Here is a 15,408-nt window from a genome sequence, read left to right on the forward strand (position 1 = left end):
CCCACGTGGCTTATGACACGCCGGAAGCTGAGCATTTTCTAACGAAAAAACAAAACAAGAGACTATACGCACCAGTTATTCAATTTGGACTAACAAAACAACAAGCAGAGGTCCTGGGGTGGCTTCGTAAATTGTATTTTATCACCCGACAGCTGTACCCAGGCTTTAGCAGGATGCTGAACGCCGCCGCCGCGGAAAGGAATAAGGAGCCCATCCTGTCGGTGTTGCGCGGCTGCGTGAACGCCGACAGACGGCTGCAAGCGCTCGAGATCTCCTCCGGTACTGGACAACATGTCATACATTTTGCTGGGGCACTACGGAACATTACTTGGCAGCCGTCAGAGTACGATCAGCGGTCTTTAGCCAGGTATTATTTTGTTTTATACCGCAATTAAACTCAATGACCGACATTGCATTATCAGTGGACTTTACACCAATCACGAGAGGCGTTAATGATGTAGGCGAGTTTGTGTGGTTGGACTAACAATACATCGTGCTTCTCTCTTTTCAGTATAGAAGCCTACAGAGCTCACTACCAACCGAACAATGTGAAGCCTGCCATCCACCTGGATGCTTCTCTGAGTCATGATCACTGGGGAGGGATCCAACCAGAGAGCCTGGATCTGATCCTCAACATCAACATGATCCACATCTCTCCGATGGCTTGTACAGAGGCATGTTTCTCGCTGATGGGTCTAATTTTAGTCCATGGACTTTTCCTACACATACTCCCACCTGCTGCTTTACACCTGCACACTGGAATCATATCCAGTGCAAGAGCTTTAATAAAAATTCTGTTTTGATAACTATATAAGGAGAATAAGAATCGTTTTTTTTTTTTTTAAACACGCAAGGAATTTGTCCCCATTAGTTAGTTAGTGCCACTGGTGCTTTCACTAAAAGACACTTAGATAAAGAAGTGCAATCGTAAAGAGGACAATATGTACAATTCACTTTTGAATTACTTGTATACAAATAGTGGGTGTCTGGAGTGGCTGCCCACCCATAAAGTGTGTATTAAAGTATACTGAAATTTCGATTTTCATCTCTCTCCTGGGCCATAATTGTTCTCCTAAAGGATTCCAGGATTTTCACAATGGACAGTTGGACACTGTTTACACTCCTCTGCTCCTTCTAATGCTGCTTCTTTTGCATGTAGGGCTTATTCAAAGGGGCTGGAGTGGTGTTGAAGCCACAAGGTCTACTGTTGACTTATGGGGTGAGTTTAAAACAACTTGATGTCCTCATATACTGTATGTGCATTGCATGAAATTATGGCAGAATTTTTTTTCACAATTAGTATGTGATCTGATTTCTGCTTCGTTTTCCAGCCCTATGCAGTGAATGGCGGCATCACACCACAAAGCAATGTTGATTTTGACTTAAGCCTACGACAGAGGTAAGGGGACCTTTTAACAGTTATCAATCACGTTCAATGCGCTTGTGGAAAGTAAGCTCAAGAACAAAACATTTTAATTGGCAGGAATCCAGAGTGGGGCCTCAGGGATATTTCCCTTCTCAAATCGCTTGCAGAAATACATGGTTTATTCCTGGAAAAAATCGTAAGTTAGCAGCTTTTCAAGTGTATGATGTTTTTTTTTTCCCTGTGTAATGATAATGCTAATATTTTCCGTGTTAGGTGGACATGCCAGCCAACAACAAATGTCTCGTGTTCAGGAAGGAGAGTTTGGTGTGAAGTGTCATTTTTTGGTGAACGGATCACAGCATGATGGAGAAAAGCGCCTTAAATTAACTCAAAGCTCAAGACATGTTGCCAAATTCCTCCAGCTGATTACAGAATGATTGTATCGTAGTACACTATATTACTGATTGAACACATGAATAAAAGTGCTAATCTTATCTTGATTTAGCGCCTTTTTTGCTTCTGTGCTGCTCTTCTCATTGTGTTTATATATTTGTTTATATGTGCATGTGTATATATTAGGGATGTCAGGCGATTCCATTTTTTAATCGCATGACTTCAATAGTTAACTTGTGATTAATCGCAATTTTTTTTTAAAAAAATCTGTTCTCACTGTACAATAAAATGTAAAAAAAATATATATCTAAGTGTTCATACTCTTGTTAAAGTACAAGTGGACAAAAATGTTAAACTAAGATAAATATGGCTGCATCTTTTAATCATTGATACAGTAATTTCATATTAATTCATACAAGTGAGTTAAAATTAATAATATTTACTGTACTGTAAAAAAAAAAAACAAGTACGCTATTGATTTGTATTGAGGTCATTTTTCCGTCACTAGATGGCATAATTGCATTTGTTAGACATTGGTGGCAGCTCAGTGCATTTTTCTTTTCATATAAAGAGCTATCTAGTCTTTACAATGAAGTAACTTGTGAAATCATGCACATTTTTAAAATTGTAAAATACATCTTGACCTCAGTCTCCACAAATATATGTATTATTAAATGATTTATTACTGCAAAATTTTGACATAGATGTGTCTGCTGCGTTGCGACTGGAATTGGCCCCAGGCTTTGCAAGTAAGGGGCGGTCATTAATCCCGTGTTTTAAAAAAAAAAATTGCGGCATTAAAGGAACTTTAACTCAAAATTAACGCACAAATTTTGACACCCTTTGTATATCTACGTGTGTGTGTGTGTGTGTGTGTGCGTGTGTGTGTGTGTGTATAATTTAGCAGAAACACCAAGTAATAAATAATGTGAAAAGAGGTTTATAGGTGATAATGTGCACATTATACATTGAACATATACATAAAATAAAAAAATCTTGAACAATATAAAGCCAATTTAAGTGGCGCCATGCCACTAATACAAGTTACTTAGACAATGAATATAAAGATATATTTTCTGACAGCTATAAAAGTCAATAATTGTGAATGCTATCGTACAAACTGCATGTGAAGGTAAATAAGTACAATCGTACTTTGATGATTAAAATCAAAACAAAAACCCCAGAATAAGAGCTCAAAACACACCTGAGAATTAGTTTAAGTAGCGCTTGATGTCAGTTAGTGCTTGTGTGAAAATAGTTATAATTTTTGTTGGGCTAACTAACGTCCACTTTGGTGCTAAATGTTTCACAGTGCCATTTGTTCCTTCAGCCATCTGTGCAATAGCAAGTCTGGAGAGTTTTACAATGTCTGGCAGGTCTTTTTCCCCAGAACCTCACGGAGCTTCTTGAGTCTGCGATCGGTTATTGCTCTGACGTAACTGTCTGACTGGATGATGGCCATGCCGTCCTGCACCACCCCCATCACCAGCAGAGGGTTCTCCTCCACGGTGATATTTGGACAGGGACAACTCCAGTCGATCTTGTCAATGGTCACCTCAAGATGTTTGGTGTCGAAGAAAGTCAAGCCCATCTTTTCATCTCTGAGAACCTCTTCCAAGGCAAAGCGGGCCAATCCCGAGTCCAAGTCCTCAACCAGCTCGGTCAGCCGGCCCACAATGGCGAAGTCGCTGCGACATAAACTGGGTACCATTTTGCCCTTAACCCGACACGTCCTGCAAGGTTTCTTTTTGGGTGTCGGGCAGCTGGCTTCACACTCCTTGTGCGTGTTGAAGCTGTTGGCATTCCCGTGGCAGCCGCCGTAGGCGAACGCTTGGCAGCGTTTCATGACAGGATTCCAAGCCCAACGCACTTCCCAAGCCTTGCAGGGTCCCTGGACCGAAGGTAGCGAGCAGATCCCCATCCCCTCTCTCTGACAGGAGGCCTTACATTCCTCATAGGTCTCAAACCGGTTGCGGCTGTCCTCGCAGCCGCCGTTGCTGAAGGCCATGCAGGATCCCAGCTTGCTGTCGTAGTACCAATCCACATGGCGCTCGCCGCTGCACACTCTCGTGTCCACTTCGGACAGGCAGTCCGCCGGTGAGAAGGGCCTCCCCATGGGCATCTCGGGATCCTCGGAGAAGTCGTCGCCAGCCCGACGTATGACCGACAGAGGGTAGTCGGCACGGAGAACCCCGGCAGAATTGCGTGCGATGCAAGTGTAGATGCCCGTGTCCCACACCTGGCCGTTGTAGATGACCAGCTGTCCGATGTTGGTGATCACAACATTGCCGTACATCTGATCCGGCCTCATGACCAGCCTCTCGCGTCGCTCACTTTGTTTCTCCCAGGTTACGTCGGGTCTGGGGATGCCGATGACATCGCAGTGGAAGCTGACCGTGCCTCCAACGTAGATGGACTGGTGGTGAGGGTTGGAGTACAGCGTGGGCGGCATGGGGTCCTCCTGGGAGGCCGTCGGGGTGGGATAGGCAGTCGTGTCTTGAGGCAGTGGACTCGTGTGGGGTCCTGCCAGGTAGAACCGGCAGGCGACCACAGTTAGGGTCACCCCTCGGATGCAGGCCTCTGCGTCCATGTAGCAGCGGTTGAAATACGTCAGGCCGTCCGACGCGCAGGTGAAGTTGGGCTCTTTCTCGCACCGATCCTGACACTTGCAGATGGGCTGGCCGTCCCAGATGTCGCAGGTGGCTCCCTGCTGGCTGCAGATGAAGCCATCGCAGGTTGCCGTGGAGCCCGGGGCGGCGTCGCCTTTCCCTCCTCCGAGGCCATCGGGCTGAGCGGTGGTGCCGTCAGCGAATCGGGCGGCTACGCAACTGTTGAGGCCACACACGTTGGTGCAGCACTTCTCAAAGTCAGCACAGTCCTGCTCACACAACACAAAGCACAGACCACTTATTGACACAGGTGGCAAAAGTACAGGATAAAGGCTTATATGACAAAATAAAGAGTGACTAATATAAGACTGTAAAACTGCATATAGCAGCTGACAAAATTATCATCATAAGGGACATAGTAACAGCATATAGCAATGATAAAATAAGAGTGACTAGACAAACTAAGAGTCACGAATACAAGACTGTAAAACTGCATAGCAACTGACAATATTATAATCATAAGGCACATATAGTAAATGCATAGCAACTACAAAATAAGAGTGACAAGACAAGCTAAAAGTGACTAATACAAGACTGTAAAACTGCATAGCAACTGACAATATTATAATCATAAGGTGCATATAGTAAATGCATAGCAACTACAAAATAAGAGTGACTAGACAAGCTAAGAGTGACTAATACAAGACTGTAAAACTGCATAGCAACTGACAATATTATAATCATAAGGTACATATAGTAAATGCATAGCAACTACAAAATAAGAGTTACAAGACAAGCTAAGAGTGACTAATGCAAGACTGTAAAACTGCATAGCAACTGACAATATTAGAATCATAAGGCACATATAGTAAATGCATAGCAACTACAAAATAAGAGTGACTAGACAAGCTAAGAGTGACTAATACAAGAGTGACTAATATAAGACTGTAAAACGGCATATAGCAACTGACAAAATGATCATCATAAGGGACATAATAACAGCTTATAGCAACGGTAAAATAAGAGTGACTGGACAAACTACGAGTGACGGGACCCAGCGACGACCACCTGCAGACCCCAGCTGTGACCCCAGTGTGGTCGACCCATTGGGTCCTGCACTAGATGCAAGCATGCAAGTTGTCCTTTGGGCATCCGTAGCAGGAAAATGGCGGCGAAACATGTCAGCCTCTTGTAAGGTGAGACCCCAGCCATGTAATATAATTTCCGTTGACTAGACCTACGATTATATATATTTTTTGTATGTTGATGTGATAGAACATATTATTGCAAGCAATGGTGGTTTTTTAGATTAAATTCATCATTAGTTGACCACTAGATGGGGCTAAAGATTACACACTGTCACTTTAATATATAAAAAAAAGTCCGTACTGAAATGTTAAATAGTGCAAATGTAAAAACAAACTCATAGTTTTGACAGTTAAGCACAATGAAATAAATGTTTTCTTTTGTTTGGGGTGGGGGGGGAGGGGTAGATGACAGAATTTTTTTTAATGCCAGAAGCTTTTAGGCGCCCCACATCACGCCAAACAAATCTTTTGAATAAGGCCATTTGGGAATATCTCATGTCTCCCATTCTGTTGAATTATTAGTCAACAAGAAAAATAAAACAAGAAAAAAAATAATAATTTTGTCCTTGTATATTAGTTGCAAAATCCAGTGTGACATCTTACCCAATATAGTGTGACAACTTACCCATTGGTGGGGCAACATGTCACATGTTCACTCCCTCTATTTGATCTCTTATAACTCTGCACTGACACAAAGTATGAAAATGACAGAAATACAAAAAATATACCTAAGACGTTGGTCTTTCATCTGGTATACATTTTGTTTATATATGATCTATTGATTCTAAGAAATATATAAAAGTTTTTTTTTTTTAAAGTGATACAACTAGCTCCGGTCTCCCTAATTGGAAATATTTTTTGAAATATAAATGACCTCACCTCATCAACGTTGCATTCTCTCTCGCAGGTGCTTTGTGCATCAACCCAGAGATTTGTGTTGAGTTTGTTGGGACAAAGCCCTTCATGTTCCACTTTGGCTCCTGACACACTTGCAGCCAGAGAAAGTCCGAGTAATTGGCAAACCAAAAGTGTTCGCAAATAACCGCCAATCCATCCCTGATCTGGTCTGTTAGCGTTGAGTGCAGGACGCCAAATTGTATTTTTCTTGGCGCATCTGTAATCCAAAATTGGTCGAGAGGTTTTATACATTGTTGCTGTTTTGCAATCGTCGTCCTTTGATTAATTCCATACCTCCTTTAGGTCAAGATAAGGAAGTAGGTTCTTGTAGCCTTTCAGGCTATTTTTTATTTTTTATTTTTTTGGTCAGCCGCCTTGCAGTGCGTAAAGATTATCCAACCAAGCTCCGTGCGTCACGAAACTTCTAAATGGACAAATCTACTCGAAAAAAATAGGCTACGTCACGTAATGGTATTTTCGTAAGGCTAGAATTGTTTCCTTGATCGTCCATATAAAAACACGCTTGTCGGTAGACCCCCAAAAAAATCACTCTGGGGGATTTCACCGAAAGCGCACAATGAGAAAGAAAGACGCAACATTAGGCTTTCAGAAAGTGAATGGAGAGGGGGAGAAAGGGCAGCCAGCCCCCTCTGGCCGCCTCCTCGGCTGTCCAGTGTCTCAAACTTTTATGAAGCAGTGACATGCGCTCAGCAACTGCACAAACATTGTAAAAACATCAAAGAAAACACGCTGCAACAAGCTGTGCCAACAACCGTGCGCACGGACATAAACATCCCTGTGAGAAGTCTAACGTGAAAAGTGTCCAGACACAATTTATTGCGGTGTTGCCTGTAAACAGCCAATCAACTTTTTTGATCGCGGATGTGGAAGTTTCAGTTTAGGGGGCGTTTGTTTTGGTGTTAAATAATATATCACTAATTGTTTACAGTGGGAAGCATTACGTACGAGATTCTTGCAAAGCGCACTTTTGCATCACGCCATGTTGGAAATTATACTGAAGATGTTGTTTGTTAAAATTTAATACACAAGTTGAAAATATAATTTCTTAAAAATATACATTTCCCTATAGTGTCCATCGATCTTCATTCCCACTGTAAAGAGGCAAGACGTAAAGCGACACACATTTGCATTGTCCCGACGCCGCAGCGAGGCTCTGAGAAGCTGCAGCCCTAATCTTTTCATTGGCAGTGACCCCGTAACCTTTCTGTGACTTTTGACCGCTGCATTCATGTGGCGGTTATCCAAAAGTGGCCAACACAACGCTAATCAATTCAGCACCCCCCGCAGGTTAGAAGGCTCGTCGGCTCCGTTGGCCTCACAACACAAAGAGAACCAAACATCTTCCCACAATGACCTTGATAAATGTTTGAATGCGGGTGGTGCGAAAAACATGGCAAATAACACACGGGCAAACGTTTTTTTTTTTTTACCCTTTATTTGTTAAGGGTGTCTTTGTTTTCAATGCAGCAGGATGAGTAAATGTGAATTATAATCTTCACAACACAGCTATGATTACATCAAGACAACAGATTGTGCTTCAGTTATTTAATAAAGTCCAACACACTGGTCTCAGTACAGAACAGACAAAAGCAGCAATGGAAAATGTGCACCATATTTTAATTCCTGTAATCGCACCACATAGATCAGTTATATTGTGATGGTAACATGACTGACTTCGAAAGGTATACCAATATTGAAGCAGTTACAAACACGCTTGTAAAAAAGAGTTGGGATAAAACGTATGTTGTGCTCTTAAGTGAGGTTTTGCTGTAAACTCGACATCTTACACCTCTTGTCAATTATTTATATGGTTACAAAGTTAAGTTTGTCAAATGTCAACAGCAACCACACATTGCTGTCATGTGCCTTTCAAAGAGGCTAAAGGAAGGTCAAAAACACAAATACTTGAGGCAGCGACACCACATTCCACCTGGTCCTATATGGCCACAGCAAGGTAGCAGATGACTATCATTTTTACATTCATAAATACATAGCATATTGTTTACAAAATATTCAAAAATGCAAACAAATAACAACAACAAAAGACAATTCAATTCATACAAAGAAAGATAGCAAAGCTATCATGGTAAAAACCTGTACGTTGAGCTTGTACTTTTCCTCATCAGCACCAAGCAATTTCCAAAGTTTTTAATGTAAAATATAATTTCACTAAACAGGCTAAAAGGCCAGAACAAAACATCCAATAGCATATGAAGCAGCAGATTAGTTCAAAGACACACACTAGCATTACAAAACAGAGCAATGCTGTTTTCAAATGGCAATTTTGCCAACTGTGCAAATAGTTTATTGAGCCCATCTCGACTGAGACAAAATTTAAACGAGTCAGACTTAAATGTAATGAAAGGGTAATCTCAGATTTGAAGAAAGTTCAAGTTGCAACGAACGCGAACCCTCAATGAGGGTATAAGACACTTTAAATTAGACGAGTCTCCCACAGGTGTCAAGACTAAACAAGTACATATATCTGACACAATATTCAAAAGTTCAAGACAGTCCAACTTTAAATATTAGGATAAACAAATAAATTGAGCTGGAGATTTGTGCCCTCATTTGTAGTGTTGTCTATTGGTCCAATGTCTTGTTCAACTCCATCAGTGAGCTTCTTTAGGAAAATTGTGGACAAAACAACCTCCAAAGACGGCACCAGGAAGTGCATTAAAAAAAGAAAGAAACCCAAGGCAGCGCTAAGTTCTGATAAGGTTTACTTGTAGGTAGCTTGTTTCCACCTCCCATGGCCTTGGAGCACCGACACCAACATACAACTGGCCTCAGTGCACGCTTTCACTTACGATATCTTACAGTTGCCCTTGGACGAAGTCGATGAAGATGATTTCGGTGGACTCTGTGGGGGCCTGAAGGACTTGGAGCGTTTGATACTGTTGGCCTTGCTTCCGCCATTCGTGACGCCCGAGGCGGCACCGTTGGCTACCGAGTAGGAGCGGCCGTGCATCATGACCGCGTTCATGCCGTTGGCCATGGAGAAGGACTTGAGGTGGGATTTGATGGCCACGGGGAGAGGCAGCTTGTCGATGAGGTGCACGGGCGTGCAGGAGACGATGGAACGGCAGCACAGATCTTGCAGGCTGAAAACTGAACGGATTTTTGGGGTTTCATTGCATTGCTGTCAACCAGTGCCGTCAGATTACTTCCTATCGATCCATTTTGAACAAATTAAACAGGCTTAAGCGATTTGAAAAGCAACAGGCTCACCTCTGTTGGGCCTCCAGAACTTCTCCATGCCGTGTCTCATGAGCACGATGCGCGAGAGTTCCGTGAAAGACTCGATGACGTTGAAGTTGCACAGGGGGCTGACCTCAAAGAATGTCATGCTGTTTTTCTCAGCATAAGCTCTTGCTTGCTCTGTTGGAACCTGCCGCTTGAAAGCCAAGTGAAGTCGGTTGCCGACCAAGATCCTGGGCACACCTGGGGCATGCTGAAAGAAAGATTTTTTTTGTTTTTTATATTGTGGGAAAGTGGTAAGGCACATTGCTCTTACAAGAAGTTAGGGATATTCGGCTTTCGGGTGAACATTTCAAGATAAACCGAAAATGCACTCTAAGCTTTACAGCAAATTGTAATTTGCCCTTCTCTAAAGTACATTTATAAATGAACGTCATCCAACTGTTGAATGTTTTAGTACAGTTAGCTCAGCTTGTTGTTCTTGTCTCAATCAGGTAATAAAACAATGAAATCAACAATGAATGAAGGTTAATGTAACTGTATCAATGCAAATGTTTTGGGGTAGAATCTTTACATTATCTGCAAATACGCATCCATGACACTGCTTAGGGGAAGAAAAAAAACATTGCACATTAAAATGTACACAACATGCCACAGCAAGTCATAGTGCAGTTGGTTGAGTCAATGATCACTTGTGAATTTGGTGATGAATCATTGAACAGTTGGCATTCAAGTTCACCTGTAAATTTTAGAGTGTATTTTAGGTTCAACCTGAAATTTCACCCAAAAGCACATTATCGCTAACTTTCTTTTAAGCAGTGTATTTCTTAAGCTAAAATGCCTGACCTCATCAATTTCTCGGATCCAGCGGTCAATGCCATCGAATGACCAGCCATTGGTGATGTCATAGACAAGGAGGATGCCCTATGGGATGAAAATCTTCGTGAGCACAGGTAAACAGTACGGGGACAAAATTGCTGATACTCCTCTGTTGATGAAAGAAAACAAAACAAAATGATCACTAAAATAATAATCAATTTAAAAAAAATACTGAAACGTAACCTGTGAAAATAAGTCATTGTTTCATTTTTGTGGTCCAAAAGAATTATATAAAAAAAAAAACTAAAACTAAAATAATGGTACAGTTAACCTTACATTTTATTACACAACCTGCATTTAAATGATTTCAGTAACTCGAAAGGATATGATGATATTCTGGGCTACCATTCATTAATGGAGTGTGGTATGCAGTATAGAATTGTCGAATGTTTTGTTCTTAACCAAACTTGTTTTTTATTATGTCTTCATTGGAATGGTGCAATAAGTATATGACACGCTGGTAAAGCGGGTGTGATGTTGTACTATCGGAGAATTTTTATGAGGCCGAGTACAAATACAGACAAAATACCTGTCGAGACAAGCTAAAAGTCTCATAAAGACTTACAAAAATAGTTTGATTGCAGTGATTCCCTCAAAAGGTGGCACAATAAAATCTACAAGTTTAATTTCGGCCATTTTAATGAGTGTTTGTTTCAAGATAATTCTGTTGGAACACAAAAGTAACATAATACCTGAATCTTTTAATCATTATTACTTAAGTCTGTTGTTATTTTAGTGATCATCGTGGGTTCCCCCCCCCCCCCCCCCTCATCAACAGTCCCAACAATTTTGACCTGGATGTGTATGTGTAATATTTGATGGCAACACACGACAAAAGATTAGTAGTCTTCACCTGTGCTCCTCTTGAGTAAGACCTGAAGATGGTGCAGAATCTGCCCTGACCAGATGTATCCCTGAAAGAGAACCACACATATTGTTATATTTTTATATTGTTCCATTTTTGTTCCTTTCCCTATACTGTGGCCACTACTCGTACTTACCATAACTCTAATTTCACTCTTCTTCCATCCAGCAGTATTGTGGTTGTCTTGTAATCTATTCCTAAAATCACATAATTCAGATCACTCGATGTTTTACACATGATAACATTAAAACGCAAAAGGGCAACTCACCACTGCTGTAAGCATAGGGAGCCTCCACCGAGCCGTCCTGTAAACTGTCCAAGATTTCTCCCTTCCCAACGTCACTGTCTCCCACCAAGAGGAATTTAAGGAGATAGTCGTAACTCTTGACAGGACTACTGTGGCTGCCCATCATCCCACGCATTGAAGCCGGTTCTCGGGGAGCTGGTGAAGCTCGCCACGCTTTCGATAGTCGTGGCAAGGGACAAACAAGCGGCCCCAACAATAACTAACAATTAAAAACAACTACAAATTCACGGTTTTGTTAGCAATCTAGCAGCTATCAAAATAATAATAAATAAATAATATACTGCACGCGCAAATATATTAAAATGTAACCGAACTCAAGAGAGAAATGATACGTAAAATTGTGAATTAGCACGAGAAAAACCTACTCACACACCGTGGACACAAATTAGCAATGTCAAGGTTTACATAAACAATCAAAACAACATTAGCCTTAGCCACATTAGCTGCCTTGTTAGCAAAACAATTAAACAAAAATCGTCTGACGCTAAATTTACAATAATCAAAACACAGAAAGTCCCAAGGCTGAATTGACTCCCATGAAAACTGATACGCTGAAGAAAGTAGAATGTTTTATCTATTTGACAGTTCCGGTAATAATGAGAAGTAATCAGTTAAGATAGCACGGCTTCCGTAAGGACAGAGACACGGTGTTGGAGCTTCCGGGTATGACGTAATCGAAACGCAATATCCTCAGTAAAAACAACAACGAAATACCTGCTGCAAACGAATGTCAAATGCAATTTAGAAAAATACTTTTGTTTAAATTGGACGTAAATTATATTAAATAATAATAATTTTGGGATTTTTTTGACCCATATGTTTTAGAAAAATAGAAAGACTCTCATTGGTTGAACTATTTACTGATTAACTTCAGGTGACAGTTGTGACAAACTGATCAGTAAAGGTGAGCGCTGCAGAGCAAATAAGGTATTCAGAAGATGGGGTTGATGCAGATGTGGATTTTCTTACTACTCATTTTCTCTGCCTATTCTAATCCACTGACAAGTGTACCAGAAAATGAAGATGCAGAATCAGAATGGGAGAGTTTGCAGACAGAGCTGGAGACCGAGATGGATGAAGTGCCTCCAGGCCTTGTACCCAGGCCCCCGATGTTTAATAACAGATTCCTAAGGAGTAGATCCTCAGCACCTCAAAGGGCTCCTTGGTATCGAATTGTCACTTTCTCAGAGGACCCAAAAGAGCTCTTCGTGCCAGAAAAAGGTGTTAGACCTGTCCCCGACTCAGTCATGGAAATGTTGCTTGCACCACCTCCCACTGTTGCCGCACCTGGAGAAGCGGCCAAATCAAAGTTTGTCGAGGTCTTGTGCCACGTTGACCGCATGTACGTGAAAGTAAGCAAGGAACTTTTTTCGACAAGAGATGCATTCAAAGACTTGAGACTTGGCAAGTGTCCTGTAAATGAAGGCACTTTGGAACACTACCACTTTCTGTACCTTCTGAAAACTGACTGTGGATTCAAGAGAGAGGTTGGTTAAATGTCAGGTCAGATTTTTGTTGTCTGTTTGTTTGTTTGTTTTGTTTAACGCCTGTAAAAATGTGTCCTAGAGTACTGAAGATTATTTGTTCATCAGTAATGTAATCCACTACGAGCCAACCACTCCAGTTATACGAGATATGCCATTTGAGGTTTCCTTGCAGTGCAAATATCCCAGGTAAAAAAATGTGTAATTTGTCTTACTACTAATATTTTACTGCATAAAGTGAAGTGTGTTATCCATCTAAAGGGGGCAGACATTTTGCTACTTGCTGCAGCAATCAATCACAGGTAGGCTCACCTGTTTTCTGAAGGTGAGCCGTGATTAGTTGTCACCTGAGCCTCGAGCAACTGTAATGCATTCGAGGATGGGCGGAAGATTTATTATTCCAGTTAGCGTTTCCCAGTTCCGACCTGAAAGCGTTCGTGGCGAAAGTAAACAACCAAAATGGCGGATAGTGATAAATTGTTTATTTTGGTCCTCAAAACACATTTTGACCTCCAGCAAACAATTTTGCTTCAAGTATTGTATTTATCTTATTTCATAAGCATTCCATAAAGAAAGCTATCAAGTTTTATACTCGAGTAATTGTGTATTACCATTCACAGTCTGTTTCCAAAAGGGTCACCATTGTAGAGTGATGACACGTAGTCGGACAGAGAAGTCGGGGTAACCCCCCCCCCCCCCCCCATAATCATAATGCCGTGTTTAGACAAGTGTACCGAACAAAATATTGACCCCCATTTAAAATGTTAGAATACTGTACACTATTACAAGATGCTAATCTACTATTTTTAAAGTTAGCATTAACCACGAATGTTTTTGTCCTGCTGCAGGTATTTTCACTCTTTCAATCCTGGCATCTCAATCGAATTGAGGAGGGGCACGGTTTACAAACGCCTCCAATCAAAACATGCTTACATCATCACTCCACAAGATGGTACGATTTTTGGAAAAGTATTGTATGTCGCCATTCCACATACAAGATTATCTGGTGTGGAAAATGACTAAATTACTTTAAGATGACATCATATATGCATTGCTAGAATTTATATATTCTTTTTCAAGTGATTGTGCGTTGTAGTTGTTTATGGATTTTATTCCACATATAGCACAAAGGATGCACTTTACATTGTGTAACAGTAACTAGTATGACAAATATTGTTAACACGAAATGAATCAAATAAGTGGTATTTATAGTTTGCATAATTCCTTCCCAATTGACCTTTCTTTTTCTTTTAGCAATTGGGAATGAAGTTGTTGGCGATAAAACGTTTATCCTGGGACAGACGATGTACTTTGAGGTGAAACGAATAGACAACACTTCAACAGACCAGAGACTTTACATCAACAAGTGCTTCATGACCGCTGTCCAAGATCCTTACTCTGAACCTAAATACACGGTTATTGACAACCAAGGGTAAAAAGTTCAGCATTCGCCAAAAATAAGTGTCACAATTCAACATTGTCATTTTTCATGTTTGCAGTTGTATGATTGATAGCAAGGTGACAAGAGAGTCTGAATTTCTCAAGGGCCCCTTAAACATGCAAAAATTCTCAGTGAGTGCCTTCATATTTAAAGACACAGCTGTATCTTCACCATCGGTAATGCACACACGCCTACAAAAGAGATAATGTGGCATACATTTTTTTGTTGCACTAACCTCTTAAAAATATATATATTTTCAGCAACTCTATCTGCATTGTGAATTCTCTATGGGCGATCCAACACCAACCTCCAGTTCCAAGGCTTGCAATTATCATCGAGCTACCCAAAAGTGAGTCAAATTAGATCATTGTACCGTTTAGAATACCACTTTTGTTCAGTTTGCAAGCAATGAAGTCATTTCTGTGCTTCAGGTGGAAGGAGTTGTACGGCAATGACAGCGTGTGTGCCTGCTGCGAATCCTCCTGCTTGCCACTATCAAAAGGTGCACTTTGTGTACACCATTCATTATTATTATATATTTTTTTAACATTAGCTTAGCACAAGGAATAAGCTGAATCATATTCAAGCAACATTTTAAATGTGAAAATATATCTTTAAACATTGTGATGTAACAGAAGCTTTAACATAATCATCTGATTGACTTATTGTTACAACAGCTTCTGTGAACATGGTCTCAAGTCCATCCTGGAAGGTCAGCTTCAGAGGCCAGGACGGCAGCCCGGACTTTGAGCTCAAGCCAAAATCTGCTTTCTGGGGCACCTCCAGCTTGGAGGACATGACTGACCATCGTGACTTCCTCAGCTACTGGCAGTAATTATTTAATAAATTGAAAAGAA

General features: G+C 41.0%; 4 protein-coding genes across 4 annotated transcripts; 2 read left to right on the forward strand and 2 right to left on the reverse strand.

Moving 5' to 3' along the window:
• Positions 1 to 4: 4 nt before the first annotated feature.
• Positions 5 to 1,866, forward strand: mettl26 (methyltransferase like 26). Its single transcript, XM_077571039.1, has 6 exons — positions 5 to 367; positions 512 to 674; positions 1,160 to 1,219; positions 1,332 to 1,399; positions 1,484 to 1,562; positions 1,640 to 1,866. The coding sequence occupies exons 1-6, from the start codon at positions 174 to 176 to the stop codon at positions 1,694 to 1,696; spliced, it is 621 nt and encodes a 206-aa protein (XP_077427165.1). The 5' UTR covers positions 5 to 173; the 3' UTR covers positions 1,697 to 1,866.
• A 1,253-nt stretch (positions 1,867 to 3,119) lies between these two features.
• Positions 3,120 to 6,605, reverse strand: wfikkn1 (WAP, follistatin/kazal, immunoglobulin, kunitz and netrin domain containing 1). Its single transcript, XM_077571302.1, has 2 exons — positions 6,336 to 6,605; positions 3,120 to 4,637 (listed from the first exon to the last, which is right to left on the reverse strand). Exons 1-2 carry the CDS (start codon positions 6,603 to 6,605, stop codon positions 3,120 to 3,122), a joined length of 1,788 nt encoding a protein of 595 aa, XP_077427428.1.
• A 1,225-nt stretch (positions 6,606 to 7,830) lies between these two features.
• LOC144055565 (ras-related protein Rab-40C-like) lies at positions 7,831 to 13,318 on the reverse strand. Its single transcript, XM_077571644.1, has 6 exons — positions 11,588 to 13,318; positions 11,456 to 11,516; positions 11,308 to 11,368; positions 10,422 to 10,499; positions 9,606 to 9,828; positions 7,831 to 9,485 (listed from the first exon to the last, which is right to left on the reverse strand). Exons 1-6 carry the CDS (start codon positions 11,739 to 11,741, stop codon positions 9,181 to 9,183), a joined length of 882 nt encoding a protein of 293 aa, XP_077427770.1. The 5' UTR covers positions 11,742 to 13,318; the 3' UTR covers positions 7,831 to 9,180.
• Positions 12,375 to 15,408, forward strand: zp3c (zona pellucida glycoprotein 3c). Its single transcript, XM_077571642.1, has 8 exons — positions 12,375 to 13,113; positions 13,193 to 13,299; positions 13,959 to 14,062; positions 14,365 to 14,542; positions 14,610 to 14,727; positions 14,812 to 14,900; positions 14,983 to 15,053; positions 15,229 to 15,408. The coding sequence occupies exons 1-8, from the start codon at positions 12,565 to 12,567 to the stop codon at positions 15,384 to 15,386; spliced, it is 1,374 nt and encodes a 457-aa protein (XP_077427768.1). The 5' UTR covers positions 12,375 to 12,564; the 3' UTR covers positions 15,387 to 15,408.

The sequence above is a fragment of the Vanacampus margaritifer genome, chromosome 7 (assembly GCF_051991255.1).
Source record: "Vanacampus margaritifer isolate UIUO_Vmar chromosome 7, RoL_Vmar_1.0, whole genome shotgun sequence".
NCBI lineage: Eukaryota > Metazoa > Chordata > Actinopteri > Syngnathiformes > Syngnathidae > Vanacampus > Vanacampus margaritifer.